The sequence below is a fragment of the Nerophis ophidion genome, linkage group LG14 (genome assembly GCF_033978795.1).
Source record: "Nerophis ophidion isolate RoL-2023_Sa linkage group LG14, RoL_Noph_v1.0, whole genome shotgun sequence".
NCBI classification, from domain to species: domain Eukaryota; kingdom Metazoa; phylum Chordata; class Actinopteri; order Syngnathiformes; family Syngnathidae; genus Nerophis; species Nerophis ophidion.
The window spans coordinates 15396020-15412337 of record NC_084624.1 but is presented as its reverse complement, the minus strand read 5'-3'; the positions used below and the strand labels follow the sequence as shown (position 1 = coordinate 15412337).

Genomic DNA, 16318 nt, shown 5'->3' with positions numbered 1-16318 from the left:
TTCACGACTTTCTAACTCATTGAATGCATTTACATAATTATAATTAACTGTTTTTTTTTATCCACCAATGTATTTTAAGAAGTAATACACTTTAAAAAAATGATACCCACCCTCTTGCTGTCTTAGTCTCTGGCAGGAGTCCACGTATGCTGAATATTGGGCAGCAGGAATCTTATCTGCCCTAAGTATAGAAAAGAAAAATAGTACAATTTTCTCATAGATCATCAATGCTATTTCTAAAACATGACACACATCTTAACTCCCTAATATCCCAGAATTGTGTTCGGCTAAGGTGTCTAAAAAAGTATCCAAAGTAAAAGTAAAGCAGTCAACGAACCATTTAGGGTAGAAACGTGGTTTTGAGTTCTTTTGAAAGGTAACAAGCTGACTTTTTAAGTATCTAAGTACTACAGACACTAACAAAAACAAGTTTTAATACACTGAAAAATAGGGATTTGTTTTAAGTTGACTTACATATTTTTTTCAGAAATGTGCCTGCAAAATAACTACCATACTTTGGACATACGGACTGGAAACACATTTGGTTCATAAATGGAGTACTTAGCTAATCCCATTTCATCTACAAACACGTAATATTTTACACAGAGTTCCAATGTTTGTATCAGGCACTCATAAGGTGTTCCATTTAAAGACACTCTGTCAAAGTCTTCACTAAATCCATGCTGTCGATTCCAATACTGATCACATGTATTAACTACAAATCTTTGAATGTATTTAGTGTGTGTTATTGACAGTTTAAGGATATCATCAGAATATTACAACTAGTTCCTTATCCTCTCTTTTTACAAACCATTGTTTGAGAAAAAAAAAAAAGTCAACAAATCTTAACATTACTCTTTAAAATAATTAGTTTTTTACCTTCACAGGAATATATTGTGGGAAAAAAGGTGTTTCATTTTTATGCTACATTGCCCAGGCTTAATGAAATGTTGTATTAGGTCAATCTCTCAATGATAAGCTATCCATTGACGTAAAACGTACAAAGACACCACATAAGGGTGATCGCATCATGGAAAAAGGCAAGTCACTAGGTTGTTTTTCATAAAATGACTGCCACATCAGTCAATGTCTGGTGGTATAATACTCAGTGTTTTGTCATTTGAAACAGGTTGTAAAGTGTTCAGTGAAAAGTTGCAATAACTTTTCGATGAAACAGTTGTACTTAGGACTCTTCTTTTCAGGTTACTAACTCCATGATTTGGAAATAGAATTTTTGAGAATGCCTTATTTTAATAAATAGATACATTTAATGAATATCAACTGAATACAGTCAACATGTTGAAAGCCATTGTTTATGCTCTGGTTTGTTACACTTGGTTTAGATCCGCCTGCACAGTTTCTGTTAGAAAACACGGGCAAGCTAACACGATTATGAACATTGAAAAAACTACAAAACATTTCATAAAATTGTGGTTAAAAAAAAAATGTGAAAGGAATTTTACTTACTTTTTTAGGGCCTCGATGAAACTCATCTGAGCATCTGCTTTCACAGGAAGCTAAAAATAAAATCCGAAGTCAAATCTGTTTCATTATTCTACTATATTCAATCCATATAATTTCTGAACAATTGATGATACAAAATTACAAGTAAGCAACACTAATTAGTAGGTAAAGTAGCCAAGCAATGATTTAGAAAGTTAAGGAGAACGTTTGAAATCGAATAGAGCGATTGAGTTTTCTTCAAGCTATAGAATGTGATGCTATGCACTATAGAGGTGGGAATCTTTGGGCACGTTACGATTCGAGTACGGTTCAGGAACTACGATTCAATTAACAACAGATTATTGATGCATCTTTAATTCATGTATATCGATGCAGTTTTACATTTATTTTCGTTTCATCCCTTGCAACTTTAAAAAAACAATTCATTTGGATTAAGAAACAATTAAATTCATTCCCACATTTATCAAATTAATGAAAATGTGTGCAAAACTGGACCATAAGTGCCAGAAATTAAAGTAGCTGGTCTGATCTCTCGGTGAGGTGGCACACTGAAGTAAGTCAATTTCTAGAACTGTCTGCATTACTTTATTTATAATAAATAAATGTATTATTGATGATTACTAATCGACTCTATGATCGTTAATGTCCAAATTGCAATTATTATTGATTATTGCATGATTTTTAATGTTGTCATGTTAATGAATAATTTTAATAAGTTGAGGATGTGCTCCGCCTCTTGCCAGGAGTCAGCTAGGATAGGCTCCAGTTAACCCGCAAACCTAGTGAATATAATTTATAGAAAATGTATGGCTTTTTCCACTGAAATCATTTTGAAATTAATCAACGTAAAAATACAAAACCACATTTTTCGGGGTATAAGACAGTAAATAAGTATTTTTATTACGGCTGTCAAACTTAACACACTATAACGCACGCCATTAATCACAAAAACATATCGCTTTAAACATGTAGCTATGCAAATTATTTATGCAATTTATTTTGAACTCACATGCTCCTTTACCTTAACAGTAGATGGTTACCCGAAAGGTGCGTTATTACACGGTCAATGATCAGATCAATGCATGCCTCAGTCCAAAGCAAATTTCACTTCAAAATAAACTCTGAGTGGACTTTAGATACAACTATTAGTAGGTTTTAAACAAATAAATAACATGCATTCAAGTAAAACATTAAAAAAATGTGCCTCTATGACATTCTAATAATAAAATTGCATTTCTTTCATAACACTGTTTTTAATTTAAAAGTTAACTTAAGTTATACAAGCATGTAATTAATTGTGGTTAATCACAATCAAAATTCTAAAGTGTGATTAATATGATTAAAGAAAAAAAATCTTTCGACAGCACTAATATATACGGGTGTGATGATTAAAGATGCATTCAGATTGCATGTACTTTTTGGTGCCAATTTTAATTGGCCTGGTACATTAAGATACTGGTTAAATAATACAGCTATCGATATTTATTGGTAGACTGTAGCCTAGCATGTTTAGCTTTTTCTAAATGACTTGACTAAAATACAAAACAAAAACATCAACCTACTCTGCTTATTGGAGGACATTTAGATGTTAACTGGCTGTCTAGCTTTGCACACTTAAACACGCTCGCTGCAGGACTACTTGTATCGGACATTATATCACACATTTAAAATGCAAGCACATATAATCCCATACTTGATGATGAATTGAAAATATTGGACCCATATCCTATGTCAATATAATACAAAGTAAGGTACTGTTAGACACAAAGTCTGGTGTCAACATTTGACGTTGATGAGACTTACCACTTTTGGCTTTAGCAGAGTAGGAAGAAACCTTGTGAGGAAATATGACCGACGGAAAATACTGGAAAAGGAAACAATTTTTAATCAGTGTTATATCAAAAGTATATAGTTGTTGAATTAATGAAATAACTGGTATACAGCAAGGAAATTACAACTAAAAGTGACTTGTATTGCTAAAATACCTGGCCTCCATGACTGTGGCAGAGAGTCTCCCTGTACTCTCAAAAAGAGATACAGCTTTATCTACATCCTGGACAGCCTGGCACTATGACCCACACACAAAAACGCAAATAAAAACATGATTTGATACACACAAGTTCATAATCGTGTTTCCATTACTATTCTATCATATAATTAAATGTCAATATACTGTACCTGCACCGGTGCAGCTTCAGCACCAGAAATGTCTCCATAAAGACCCATCTCCTCAACTGACTCCTGCAAAATATCAGCAATTTGAGATTTCGACTGTAACAAATATAACTAGAAACCCCGTTTCCATATGAGTTGGGACGTTGTGTTAGATGTAAAGATAAACGGGATACAATGATTTGCAAATCATTTTCAACCCATATTCAGTTGAATATGCTACAAAGACAACATATTTGATGTTAAAACTGATAAACATTTTTTTTTTTTGCAAATAATCATTAACTTTAAAATTTGATGCCAGCAACACGTGACAAATAAATTGGGAAAGGTGGCAATAAATACTGATAAAGTTGAGGAATGCTCATCAAACACTTATTTGGAACATCCCACAGGTGTGCAGGCTCATTGGGAAAAGGTGGGTGCCATGATTGGGTATAAAAGCAGCTTCCATGAAATGCTAAGTAATTCACAAACAAGGATGGGGCTAGGGTCACCAATTTGTAAGCAAATTGCCGTTCATTTCTCAATGAGCTATTGCAAGGAATTTAGGGATTTTACCATCGACAGTCCGTAAAATCATGCAAAAGTTCAGAGAATCTGGAGAAATCACTGCACGTAAGCGATGATATTACGGACTTTTGATCCCTCAGGCGGTACTGCATCAAAAACCGACATCAGTGTTTAAAGGATATCACCACATGGTCTCAGTAACACTTCATAAAACCACTGTCAGTAACTACAGTTGGTCGCTACATCTGTAAGTGCAAGTTAAAACTCTACTATTCAAAGCCAAACCCATTTATCAACAGTATCCTGAAACGCCGCCGGCTTGGCTGGGCCTGAGCTCACCTAAGATGGACTGATGCAAAGTGGAAAGGTGTTCTGTGGTCTGACGAGTCCACATTTCAAATTATATTTGGAAACAGAGGACGTGGTGTCCTCCAGAACAAAGAGGAAAATGACCATTCGGATTGTTATAGGCGCAAAGTTCAAAAGCCAGCATCTGTGATGGTATGGGGGTGTATTAGTGCCCAAGGCATGGGTAACTTACACATCTGTGAAGGCACCTTTAATGCTGAATGGTCCATACAGGTTTTGGAGCAACATATGTTGTCATCCAAGCAATGTTATCATGGACGCCTCTGCTTATATCAGCAAGACAAGTGTTACAACAGCGTGGCTTTGTAAAAAAGAGTGCGGGTACTTTCCTGGCCCGTCTGCAGTCCAGACCTGTCTCCCATCGAAAATGTGTGGCGCATTAAAAAGCGTAAAATACGACGGCGGAGACCCCGGACTGTTGAACGACTGAAGCTCTGCATAAAACAAGAATGGGAAAGAATCCCACTTTCAAAGCTTCAACAATTAGTTTTTTCAGTTCTCAAACATTTATTGAGCCTTGTTAAAAGAAAAGGTGATGAAACACAGTGGTGAACATGCCCTTTCCCAACTACTTTGGCTCATTATGCAGCCATGAAATTCTAAGTTAATTATATTTTGCAAAAAAATATTAAGTTTATGAGTTTGAACATCAAATATCTTGTCTTTGTTGTGCACTCAATTGAATATGGGTCGAAAAGGATTTGCAAATCATTGTATTCCGTTTATATTTACATCTAACACAATTTCCCAACTCATATGGAAACGGGGTTTGTACATGACAGAGATTACACACTAAGTAGCCCAACTTTTTCACTTTTATTTTTATTTGATATATAATGTCAATGCAAGGCTACGTTATATTTAATTTTCACTTCACAAGTGGCTAATTTAGAAGAAAAAAAAAAAGTAATTTGTTCGGCATAGCTCGGTTGGTAGAATGGCCGTGCCAGCAACTTAAGGTACGGCATCAAAAACTGACATCAGTGTGTAAAGGATATCACCACATGGAACACTTTATAAAACCACTGTCAGTAACTTCAGTTGGTCGCTATATCTGTAAATGCAAGTTAAAATTCTACTATGCAAAGCGAAAGCCATTTATCAACATCACTCAGGAACGCCGCCGAATTCGCTGGGCCCGAGCTCATCTAAGATGGACTGATGCAAAGTGGAAAAGTGTTCTGTGGTCTGACGAGTCCACATTTCAAATTATATTTGGAAACTGTGGACGTGGTGTCCTCCAGAACAAAGAGGAAAATAACTATCCGGATTGTTATAGGCGCAAAGTTCAAAAGTCAGCATCTATGATGGTTTGGGGGTGTATTAGTGCCCAAGACATGGGTAACTTACACATCTGTGAAGGCACCATTAATGCTGAATGGTCCATACAGGTTTTGGTCATCCAAGCAACGTTATCATGGATGCCCCTGCTTATTTCAGCAAAACAATGCCAAGCCACGTGTTACAACAGCGTGGCTTCGTAGTAAAAGAGTGCGGGTACTTTCCTGGCCCGCTTGCAGTCCAGAATTGTCTCCCGTTGAAAAGGTGTGGCGCATTATGAAGCGTAAAATACGACAGCAGAGACCCCGGACTGTTGAACGACTAAAGCTCTACATAAAACAAGAATGGGAAAGAATTACACTTTCAAAGCTTCAACAATTAGTTTCCTCAGTTCCCAAATAAAAGAAAAGGCTGATGTAACACAGTGGTGAACATGCCCTTTCCCAACTACTTTGGCACGTGTTGCAGCCATGAAATTCCAAGTTAATTATTATTTGCATATAGAAATTAAGTTTATGAGCTTGAACATCAAATATCTTGTCTTTGTAGTGCATTCATTTGAATATGGGTTGAAAAAGATTTGCAAATCATTGTATTCTGTTTATATTTACATCTAACACAATTTCCCCAACTCATATGGAAACGGGGTATGTAATAAAAATAGTCACTATATGATAATTGTATAAGAGTAAATATCCTTTCTGAAAGCCAATATATCTATCTATTTTTTAAATAATCATAATAATGATAATGGATCAGATTTATAAGCGCTTTTCTACACTCAAAGCGCTTTAAAATGAGAACTGAGAAGCCATCTTTCATTCAGTGCACATTCACAATTGGCGGTGGTAAACTAGATTTGTAGCCATCGTGTTACCTTGAGGTCAGCCAGTCTGGTCTTAGCCAGGGAAACATACTCCATCAGGAGGCTGCGGTATTTCACAGGTACATATGGGGGGTGGAGGATGTGCACCTAGCAGATGGAAATGTGGACAGTAGGGTAAGTAACTTTTTTTTGCTGGGTAAAGTGACAGGTTTTGCCAAGCATATACCAAGAAATGACAGTGTTGCTCTTGTGTAAATGTTTTTATTATTCATGTAAAAAATGTTTGTACTAACCATTGTATGTTATGTATCAACTACAAACGCACTCAAGGGAATGAATGTCATAATAATGTTGAGCACGAGGATTTGTTTGAACATTTCTTTGTTTTACATTTGCAGTGATTTTTAAAAACAAGCATCAATTTATAGGGCTGTCTTTAACCAATGAGTTTCATAGTCAAATCTGATCCGTTAGATTTAGCCCATAGTTGACTATGAGTCAAATCTAAAGCATTTTCTTAGAAATAAATAGATGATGATATGTGTTGGCCCTGCGATGAGATGGCGACTTGTCCAGGGTGTATACCGCCTTCCAACCGAATGCAGCTGAGATAGGCTCCAGCACCGCCCACGAACCCAAAAGGGACAAGCGGTAGAAAATGGATGGATGGATGTAGTAGTGTATACTGACTGGTCACTAGGTCTCAGTAATGTAGTGGATGTGCTCTAGGACTTGTCTCACTGAATTTCCCAAAGTTAATAAATATAATCATAAAGGAATACTGTCTTTCATTCATGTGAACAAAACAAATATTTTGTTTATGTCTTTGCCACCTCAAAAATGGCTAAAAGGCCTACTGAAACCCACTACTACCGACCACGCAGTCTGATAGTTTATACATCAATGATGAAATATTAACATTGCAACACATGCCAATACGGCCGGTTTAGTTTACTAAATTACAATTTTAAATTTCCCGCTGAGTTTCTTGTTGAAAACGTCGCGGAATGATGACATGTGCGCGTGATGTCACGGACTGTCAGGAAATATTAGCGCAGCACTATTTGCAGCTAAAAGTCATCTCTTTTCATCGCGTAATAAAACAGTATTCTTGACATCTGTGTTGCTGAATCTTTTTCAATTTGTTCAATTAATAATGGAGACTATAAAGAACAATGCTCTTGGTGGAAAGCGGTGTATTGCAGCTGTCTTTAGCACCGAGACACAGCCGGTGTTTCTTTGTTTTTAACACATAGCGGTCAAGCGAACATGTTTCTCTACGTCAACCAGCATGTTTTTGGATGGGAAAATTGTGATATATATCTTACCGGAGACGTCATTGGATTATTCGTCCTCCTGCACTAGCTGTTTAAAAGGCAGCTGTGAGCTTGGCTCCTCGTCTTCTCTCTGAGACACTGCGTGTTCACCGCAGCCATCCGACCTCGAGGTATGTCTTTACAATCTCACTAAAACATTATTAAAACAATAAGCAGATAAGGGATCTTCCAGAATTATCCTAGAAAATGTGTCTAATTACATCGGAAACGCTTACACTGCCGCCGCCCGGAGCCGTCACTTTTTATTTTATTTAATTATTGTTTTTTTTTTTGTAGTCCTTCCCTATCAATATCATCATCCACAAATATTTCATCCTCGCTCAAATTAATGGGGAAATTGTCGTTTTGTCGGTCCGAATAGCTCTTGCCGCTGGAGGCTCCCATTATAAACAATGTGAGGACGTGAGGAGCCCTCACCCTTGTGACGTCATCGTCTGCGACTTCCGGTGAAGGCAAGGCTTTTTTATCAGCACCAAAAGTTGCGAACTTTATCGTCGATGTTCTCCACTAAAGCGGTGTTCTCTCCTCTCTGAGCTGCTACCTTACCGTGGTAGAGGAGTTTGCGTGTCCCAATGATCCTAGGAGCTATGTTGTCTGGGGGTTTTCATGCCCCCTGGTAGGGTCTCCCAAGACAAACAGGTCCTAGGTGAGTGATCAGACAAAGAGCAGCTCAAAGACTTCTATGGAATTACAACGAAATGAACCCAGATTTCCCTCGCCCGGACGTGGGTCACCGGGGCCCCGCTCTGGAGCCAGGCCCGGAGTTGGGGCACGATGGCGAGCGCCTGGTGGTCGGGCCTGTTCCCATGGGGCCCGGCCGGGCACAGCCCGAAGAGGCAACGTGGGTCATCCCTCCAATGGGCTCACCACTCATAGGAGGGGCCATAGAGGTCGGGTGCATTGTGAGCTGGGCGGCAGCCGAAGGCAGGGCACTTGGCGGTCCGATCCTCGGCTACAGAAGCTAGCTCTTGGGACGTGGAACGTCACCTCACTGGGGGGGAAGGAGCCTGAGCTAGTGCGCGAGGTAGAGAAGTTCCGGCTGGATATAGTCGGACTCACCTCGACGCACAGCAAGGGCTCTGGAACCAGTTCTCTCGAGAGGGACTGGACCCTCTTCCACTCTGGCGTTGCCGGCAGTGAGAGGCGACGGGCTGGGGTGGCAATTCTGGTTGCCCCCCGGCTCAAAGCCTGTACGTTTGAGTTCAACCCAGTGGACGAGAGGGTAGCTTCCCTTCGCCTTCGGGTGGGGGGACGGATCCTGACTGTTGTTTGTGCTTACGCACCAAACAGCAGTTCAGAATACCCACCCTTTTTGGGTACACTCGAGGGAGTACTGGAAAGTGCTCCTCCGGGTGATTCCCTTGTCCTACTGGGAGACTTCAACGCTCATGTTGGCAACGACAGTGAAACCTGGAGAGGCGTGATTGGGAAGAATGGTCGCCCGGATCTGAACCCGAGTGGTGTTTTGTTATTGGACTTTTGTGCTCGTCACAGTTTGTCGATAACAAACACCATGTTCAAACATAAGGGTGTCCATATGTGCACTTGGCACCAGGACACCCTAGGCCGCAGTTCCATGATCGACTTTGTAGTTGTGTCATCGGATTTGCGGCCTTATGTTTTGGACACTCGGGTGAAGAGAGGGGCGGAGCTTTCTACCGATCACCACCTGGTGGTGAGTTGGCTGCGATGGTGGGGGAGGATGCCGGACAGACCTGGCAGGCCCAAGCGCATTGTGAGGGTCTGCTGGGAACGTCTGGCAGAGTCTCCTGTCAGAGAGAGTTTCAATTCACACCTCCGGGAGAACTTTGAACATGTCACGAGGGAGGTGCGGGACATTGAGTCCGAGTGGACCATGTTCCGCACCTCTATTGTCGAGGCGGCTGATTGGAGCTGTGGCCGCAAGGTAGTTGGTGCCTGTCGTGGCGGTAATCCCAGAACCCGTTGGTGGACACCAGCAGTGAGGGATGCCGTCAAGCTGAAGAAGGAGTCCTATCGGGTTCTTTTGGCTCATAGGACTCCGGAGGCAGTGGACGGGTACCGACGGGCCAAGCGGTGTGCAGCTTTAGCGGTCGCGGAGGCAAAAACTCAGACATGGGAAGAGTTCGGGGAAGCCATGGAAAACGACTTCCGGACGGCTTCGAAGCGATTCTGGACCACCATACGGCGCCTCAGGAAGGGGAAGCAGTGCACTATCAACACCGTGTATGGTGCGGATGGTGTTCTGCTGACTTCGACTGCGGATGTTGTGGATCGGTGGAGGGAATACTTCGAAGACCTCCTCAATCCCACCAACACGTCTTTCTTTGAGGAAGCGGTGCCTGGGGAATCTGTAGTGGACTCTCCTATTTCTGGGGCTGAGGTCGCTGAGGTAGTTAAAAAGCTCCTCGGCGGCAAGGCCCCGGGGGTGGATGAGATCCGCCCGGAGTTCCTTAAGGCTCTGGATGCTGTGGGGCTGTCTTGGTTGACAAGACTCTGCAGCATCGCGTGGACATCGGGGGCGGTACCTCTGGATTGGCAGACCGGGGTGGTGGTCACTCTCTTTAAGAAGGGGGACCGGAGGGTGTGTTCCAACTATCGTGGGATCACACTCCTCAGCCTTCCCGGTAAGGTTTATTCAGGTGTACTGGAGAGGAGGCTTCGCCGGATAGTCGAACCTCGGATTCAGGAGGAACAGTGTGGTTTTCGTCCTGGTCGTGGAACTGTGGACCAGCTCTATACTCTCGGCAGGGTTCTTGAGGGTGAATGGGAGTTTGCCCAACCAGTCTACATGTGCTTTGTGGACTTGGAGAAGGCATTCGACCGTGTCCCTCGGGAAGTCCTGTGGGGAGTGCTCAGAGAGTATGGGGTATCGGAATGTCTTATTGTGGCAGTCCGCTCCCTGTATGATCAGTGTCAGAGCTTGGTCCGCATTGCTGGCAGTAAGTCGGACACGTTTCCAGTGAAGGTTGGACTCCGCCAAGGCTGTCCTTTGTCACCGATTCTGTTCATAACTTTTATGGACAGAATTTCTAGGCGCAGTCAAGGCGTTGAGGGATTCCGGTTTGGTGGCCACGGGATTAGGTCTCTGCTTTTTGCAGATGATGTAGTCCTCATGGCTTCATCTGGCCGGGATCTTCAGCTCTCTCTGGATCGGTTCGCAGCCGAGTGTGAAGTGACCGGAATGAGAATCAGCACCTCCAAGTCCGAGTCCATGGTTCTCGCCCGGAAAAGGGTGGAGTGCCATCTCCGGGTTGGGGAGGAGACCCTGCCCCAAGTGGAGGAGTTCAAGTACCTAGGAGTCTTGTTCACGAGTGAGGGAAGAGTGGATCGTGAGATCGACAGGCGGATCGGTGCGGCGTCTTCAGTAATGCGGACGTTGTATCGATCCGTTGTGGTGAAGAAGGAGCTGAGCCGGAAGGCAAAGCTCTCAATTTACCGGTCGATCTACGTTCCCATCCTCACCTATGGTCATGAGCTTTGGGTCATGACCGAAAGGATAAGATCACGGGTACAAGCGGCCGAAATGAGTTTCCTCCGCCGTGTGGCGGGGCTCTCCCTTAGAGATAGGGTGAGAAGCTCTGCCATCCGGGAGGAACTCAACGTAAAGCCGCTGCTCCTCCACATCGAGAGGAGCCAGATGAGGTGGTTCGGGCATCTGGTCAGGATGCCACCCGAACGCCTCCCTAGGGAGGTGTTTAGGGCACGTCCAACCGGTAGGAGGCCACGGGGAAGACCCAGGACACGTTGGAAAGACTATGTCTCCCGGCTGGCCTGGGAACGCCTCGGGATCCCCCGGGAAGAGCTAGACGAAGTGGCTGGAGATAGGGAAGTCTGGGCTTCCCTGCTTAGGCTGCTGCCCCCGCGACCCGACCTCGGATAAGCGGAAGATGATGGATGGATGATGGATGGTTCTCTACTAAATCCTTTCAGCAAAAATATGGCAATATCGCGAGTATGACACAAAGAATGGACCTGCTATCCCCGTTTGAATTAGAAAATCTCATTTCAGAAGGCCTTTAACGACAGAACAAACCACAGTTAGTGAGGTTCTCGGCTCTGCATGGCCTCGCACCAAGAGGACATATCTCACGTGATTAAATAGAGAAAGTAAAAATCATAACATAGTTTCCGTATGCAAACCAGTGAAAGGTCATTACCTTTGCAAAATAAGCGCTACACCTCTGGGCATACCACAGGGTTTGACTGGCAAGAGGTGTGCCACGGCATGGCGTGTTTCGTGTCTGACAACAGTGAGTCCCGACAAGCCTCAATCATATCCTCCATGTCAAAAACAATCAATCAATCAATCAAAGTTTATTTATACATCCCTAAATCACAAGTGTCTCAAAAGGGCTGCACAAGCCACAATGACATCCATGGCTCAGATCCCACATCAGGGCAAGAAAAAAATTCAACCCAATGGGATGTGTTGAGAAACCTTGGAGGGGACCACAGATGTGGGAACCCCCGCCCCCTGGGTGACCGGTGCAATGGTTGTCGAGTGGATCTAGTAAATAGTGTGAGAGTCCAGTCCATAGTGGGGCCAGCAGGGGATCATCTTTTGAGGACACCCTTGATGTCGGATATGCAAACGACATCGGGTTATCGAGAGCGATCCCCATATCCAGCATCATGTCAGGCAAAACCATGTGCCAGGAGGCACGAAGGCTGGACGAATGGGCAGCAAATAAGAAAATGTTACTCAACGGGAAGAAGTCGGTCGAACTCCGGATAAGTTTTGCCCGAAATCCACCACAACCTCCTGCACTGATGTTGGGGGGACAGGAGGTCCCTGTCGTGGAAACAACAAAGTACCTGGGTTACCACCTCGACCAAAACCTGACTGGAGATGTGCACATCGAGAAGGCAATAAAAACCGCCTCCAAGCGAGACATGGACTACCTGCAGACGACCTTGTTACCATCTACACCACTCTCATCAGGCCGTGTCTTGAATAAAGCTAAGTGCTCTTAGTGGGCTGCTCCAAAAAACAACACGCAGAGCTAGAGCGAGTCCGGAAACGTGCCTGTAGAATCATTACGAAGAGAGCTGGAAACATCTCACTACTCCTACCATCACTCCAGACCAGGAGAGAGGAGACTGCAGTGAAGCTGGTCAGGGATATGCATGATGAGCCAACATCCTTTGCATGACCTGCTACCTCCAACACGAGGCAGCCGCACTGCCAGGACATTGAGGAACCAACATAAGCTGGCTGAACCCGAGCCCAGAGCAAAGACAAAGAGACTTAAAAACTCTAGCCTGCACGCTACAATTAAGCTGTATAAAGACACTATATAATTAAATAAGTAATATAGTCATATACCAGAATGCTAACCGTTTCCATGCTGCTGCTGCCCTGAGAATGTTCAAAATGTTTAAAATACTGTCTGTTCTTTTCATTTTTTTATTGTTGTTTGTTTGATATTTATTGTAAAGTTGAGCTGTTTTTTCACTGAGGCCTCGGCTCCATTGCAAGCATGAATTAATAAAGTCAAGTCATCTTGAGTGGAAAGAAAGTTCCTCCCAGCACTCTTTGTAAAACGTTGTTGTGTGCATTATAATTTATAATATTGGGCGTAAGGGCTGGACCAGAATACAGCTAATAACATCACACCAAGAAGCTGCGCCCCGGAGCAGCGATTGGCATTGCGACAAAATTGTAAGCAGATAAAAATCATCACGTTTTCTCTAAAAACTATTTTTTCTGTACAAAAGAGTATTTTACTAATATCTAAAGAACCCATGATGAACGCAATCAATCTATCACCCCAACACACCTGCTGTTGGCGGGGGGCCTCAGCATGTATTACCTGCACCTCCCTCTTACGCAGAAGGCAGCTTGGTTTAATATCAGACGAGTCGGCTGTGAGGTTGATTGTCAAATCAGACTCCTCTGAATCGAATCGTCAAATCTTTGACTATTTGAAGACAATCCTATCAATTTATAAATACATGTATTTTAACTGATTGGTTTTCCGACATCCACCAGGCTTTTAAGAATAGTCCACAAACATTTTCCAGGCTCTTTGGGAAGGAGCCTAATGTAAGCCTGTTTGAACTATTTTGATACTGTTCTTACCAGAACAATATCACTCAGTTACGCCTGCATCCTGACATGCTATTTTTTCAATATGAAACAAATATTGGTAGTGTTATCAGTTGCCGTAGTAAAAGGTTACCTTGAGGTACTGTGGGGGTTCAAAGGGCACCAAGTCAGACAGGAATTTGAGCAAGAACACCAAAGATTTCTTGCTGGTTGCGTGGAAACCACTGGCCCCACCAAAACACCCCTGCAACAAGGACATTAATCAAAAAAGGCAATACTGGAATTCTTTTTTTCTCTCTCTCTCTCTATAAACACCAAAGTATTAATGTTTTCACGTCCATAATCACTTGGGATAGACCCCAGCACACATCTGAAGATGCTGATGTACTACATGAAACATAACTTTTACTGTTAATTGGAGCTACAGTATTTATTTACAGGTGCATTTCAATTAATTAGAATATCATGCAAAAATTTAGTAGTAGTTCAGTAGTTCATATCAGACAGACACAATTTAAAGGCTCAGGAAGCTTTTGCAGTCCATAAGATGTTACTTTTTCATAATACAGTATTCCAATTTCATGACATACTGAATTAGTTCTTTTATTTTATGTAAAGTATAATAATCCTTAGTATTAAGTTGTGTTACTGTGAGGATGTTCTCCCGAAATGTGTTTGTCAATCTTCTTTGGTGTGGCTTCACAGCGTGGCTCATATTACTAAGAGTGTTAAAATTGTTTATATCACAACCATTAGTGTACTCTGTGTCACCCAGTATGCCTTGCAGTCGTGTGCGTGTTGCTGCTTATAAACACAGGTTCGTCCCCCTGTGACCATGTCGAAGTATCGTTGAGCAAGATACAGAACCCTCAGTTGCTCCTGATGCTGCATTATCAAAAGGTGTAAATAGTAATAGTGTCAAAGAGATTTGAGCATCTTGAATGTAGAAAAACGCAACACGTATATAATCCATTTTCACACACATGCACGCACTTTCCTTTGCAAAGAAACATTAAATATTGTTCTGGCTACTGAAAAACATTATTATTGTTATGTGAAAGTTTAAATATGTGTATCTTCCATTGTAATTTGCAAAAGTTTTGTAAAGGTATCACTTCCAGTTTACGTGATGTCACATGGGTTCAGTTCCCATTAGATCATTGTACTTATCGACCCTTTCTGAGAGAGCACAGCCTGTAGGATCAATGTGCACAGTTAAATAGCTTGTTTGTTAAGACAGCAATGTGTTTAGCTCGCTAGCTGCCAGCTACCAATTAGAATTGCTAGCTGCCAGCAAGCAATCAGCGAATCTTACAAATGCATAAGCCATTTTTGCCATAAGAAATATTAATCTGTTCCATATACCTACACATATGAAGAGAAAACACATATTAGAGAGAATATTTATAGTTTCACATGCAGAAAAACAATTTGAAATATATATACTGTTTTGGCCCTGCGATGAGGTGGCGACTTGTCCAGAGTGTACCCTGCCTACCGCCCGAATGCAGCTGAGATAGGCTCCAGCACCCTCCGAGACCCCAAAAGGGATAAGCGGTAGAAAATGGATGGATTGATACAGTGATTTACAAACCCCGTTTCCATATGAGTTGGGAAATTGTGTTAGATGTAAATATAAACGGAATACAATGATTTGCAAATCATTTTCAACCCATATTCAGTTGAATATGATACAAAGACAACATATTTGATGTTCAAACTGATAAATATATATATATATATATATTTTTTAAATAATCAATAACTTTAGAATTTGATGCCAGCAACATGTGACAAAGAAGTTGGGAAAGGTGGCAATAAATACTGATAAAGTTTATTAATGCTCATCAAACACTTTTTTGGAACATCCCACAGGTGTGCAGGCCAATTGGGAACAGGTGGGTGCCATGATTGGGTATAAAAACAGCTTCCCAAAAAATGCTCAGTGTTTCACAAGAAAAGATGGGGCGAGGTACACTCCTTTGTCCACAACTGCGTGAGCAAATAGTCAAACGGTTTAAGAACAACGTTTCATCAAGATTTCAACATCTACGATCCATAATATCATCAAAAGGTTCAAATAATATGGAGAAATCACTCCACGTAAGCGGCATGGCCGGAAACCAACAATGAATGACCGTGACCTTCGATCCCTCAGACGGCACTGTATCAAAAACTGACATCAATCTAGGGCTGGGCGATATTGCCTTTCTTTAATATCGCAATATTTTTAGGCCATATCGCAATATACGATATATATTACAATATTTTGCCTTGGCCTTGAATGAACACTTGATGCATATAATCACAGCAGTATGATGATTC

The 16318-nt window shown here is 42.0% G+C and overlaps 1 protein-coding gene across 5 annotated transcripts in view; it reads right to left on the bottom strand.

Annotated features, from left to right (window-relative positions):
• The window catches only part of LOC133568186 (Fanconi anemia group A protein-like), a 115392-nt gene that overhangs the window by 53511 nt on the left and 45563 nt on the right, over nt 1–16318 (bottom strand). For all 5 annotated transcript variants that reach the window (XR_009809547.1, XM_061919937.1, XM_061919939.1 and 2 more), the window contains 7 exons: nt 14127–14237; nt 6677–6772; nt 3643–3705; nt 3450–3532; nt 3268–3328; nt 1468–1517; nt 111–181 (listed from right to left, as the gene is read on the bottom strand). Coding sequence is in view for 4 of the 5 variants with exons in the window: in XM_061919937.1 (XP_061775921.1) it covers nt 111–181; nt 1468–1517; nt 3268–3328; nt 3450–3532; nt 3643–3705; nt 6677–6772; nt 14127–14237 (535 nt within the window). In the remaining variant the exon portion in view is untranslated. The remainder of the gene's footprint in view (nt 1–110; nt 182–1467; nt 1518–3267; nt 3329–3449; nt 3533–3642; nt 3706–6676; nt 6773–14126; nt 14238–16318) is intronic.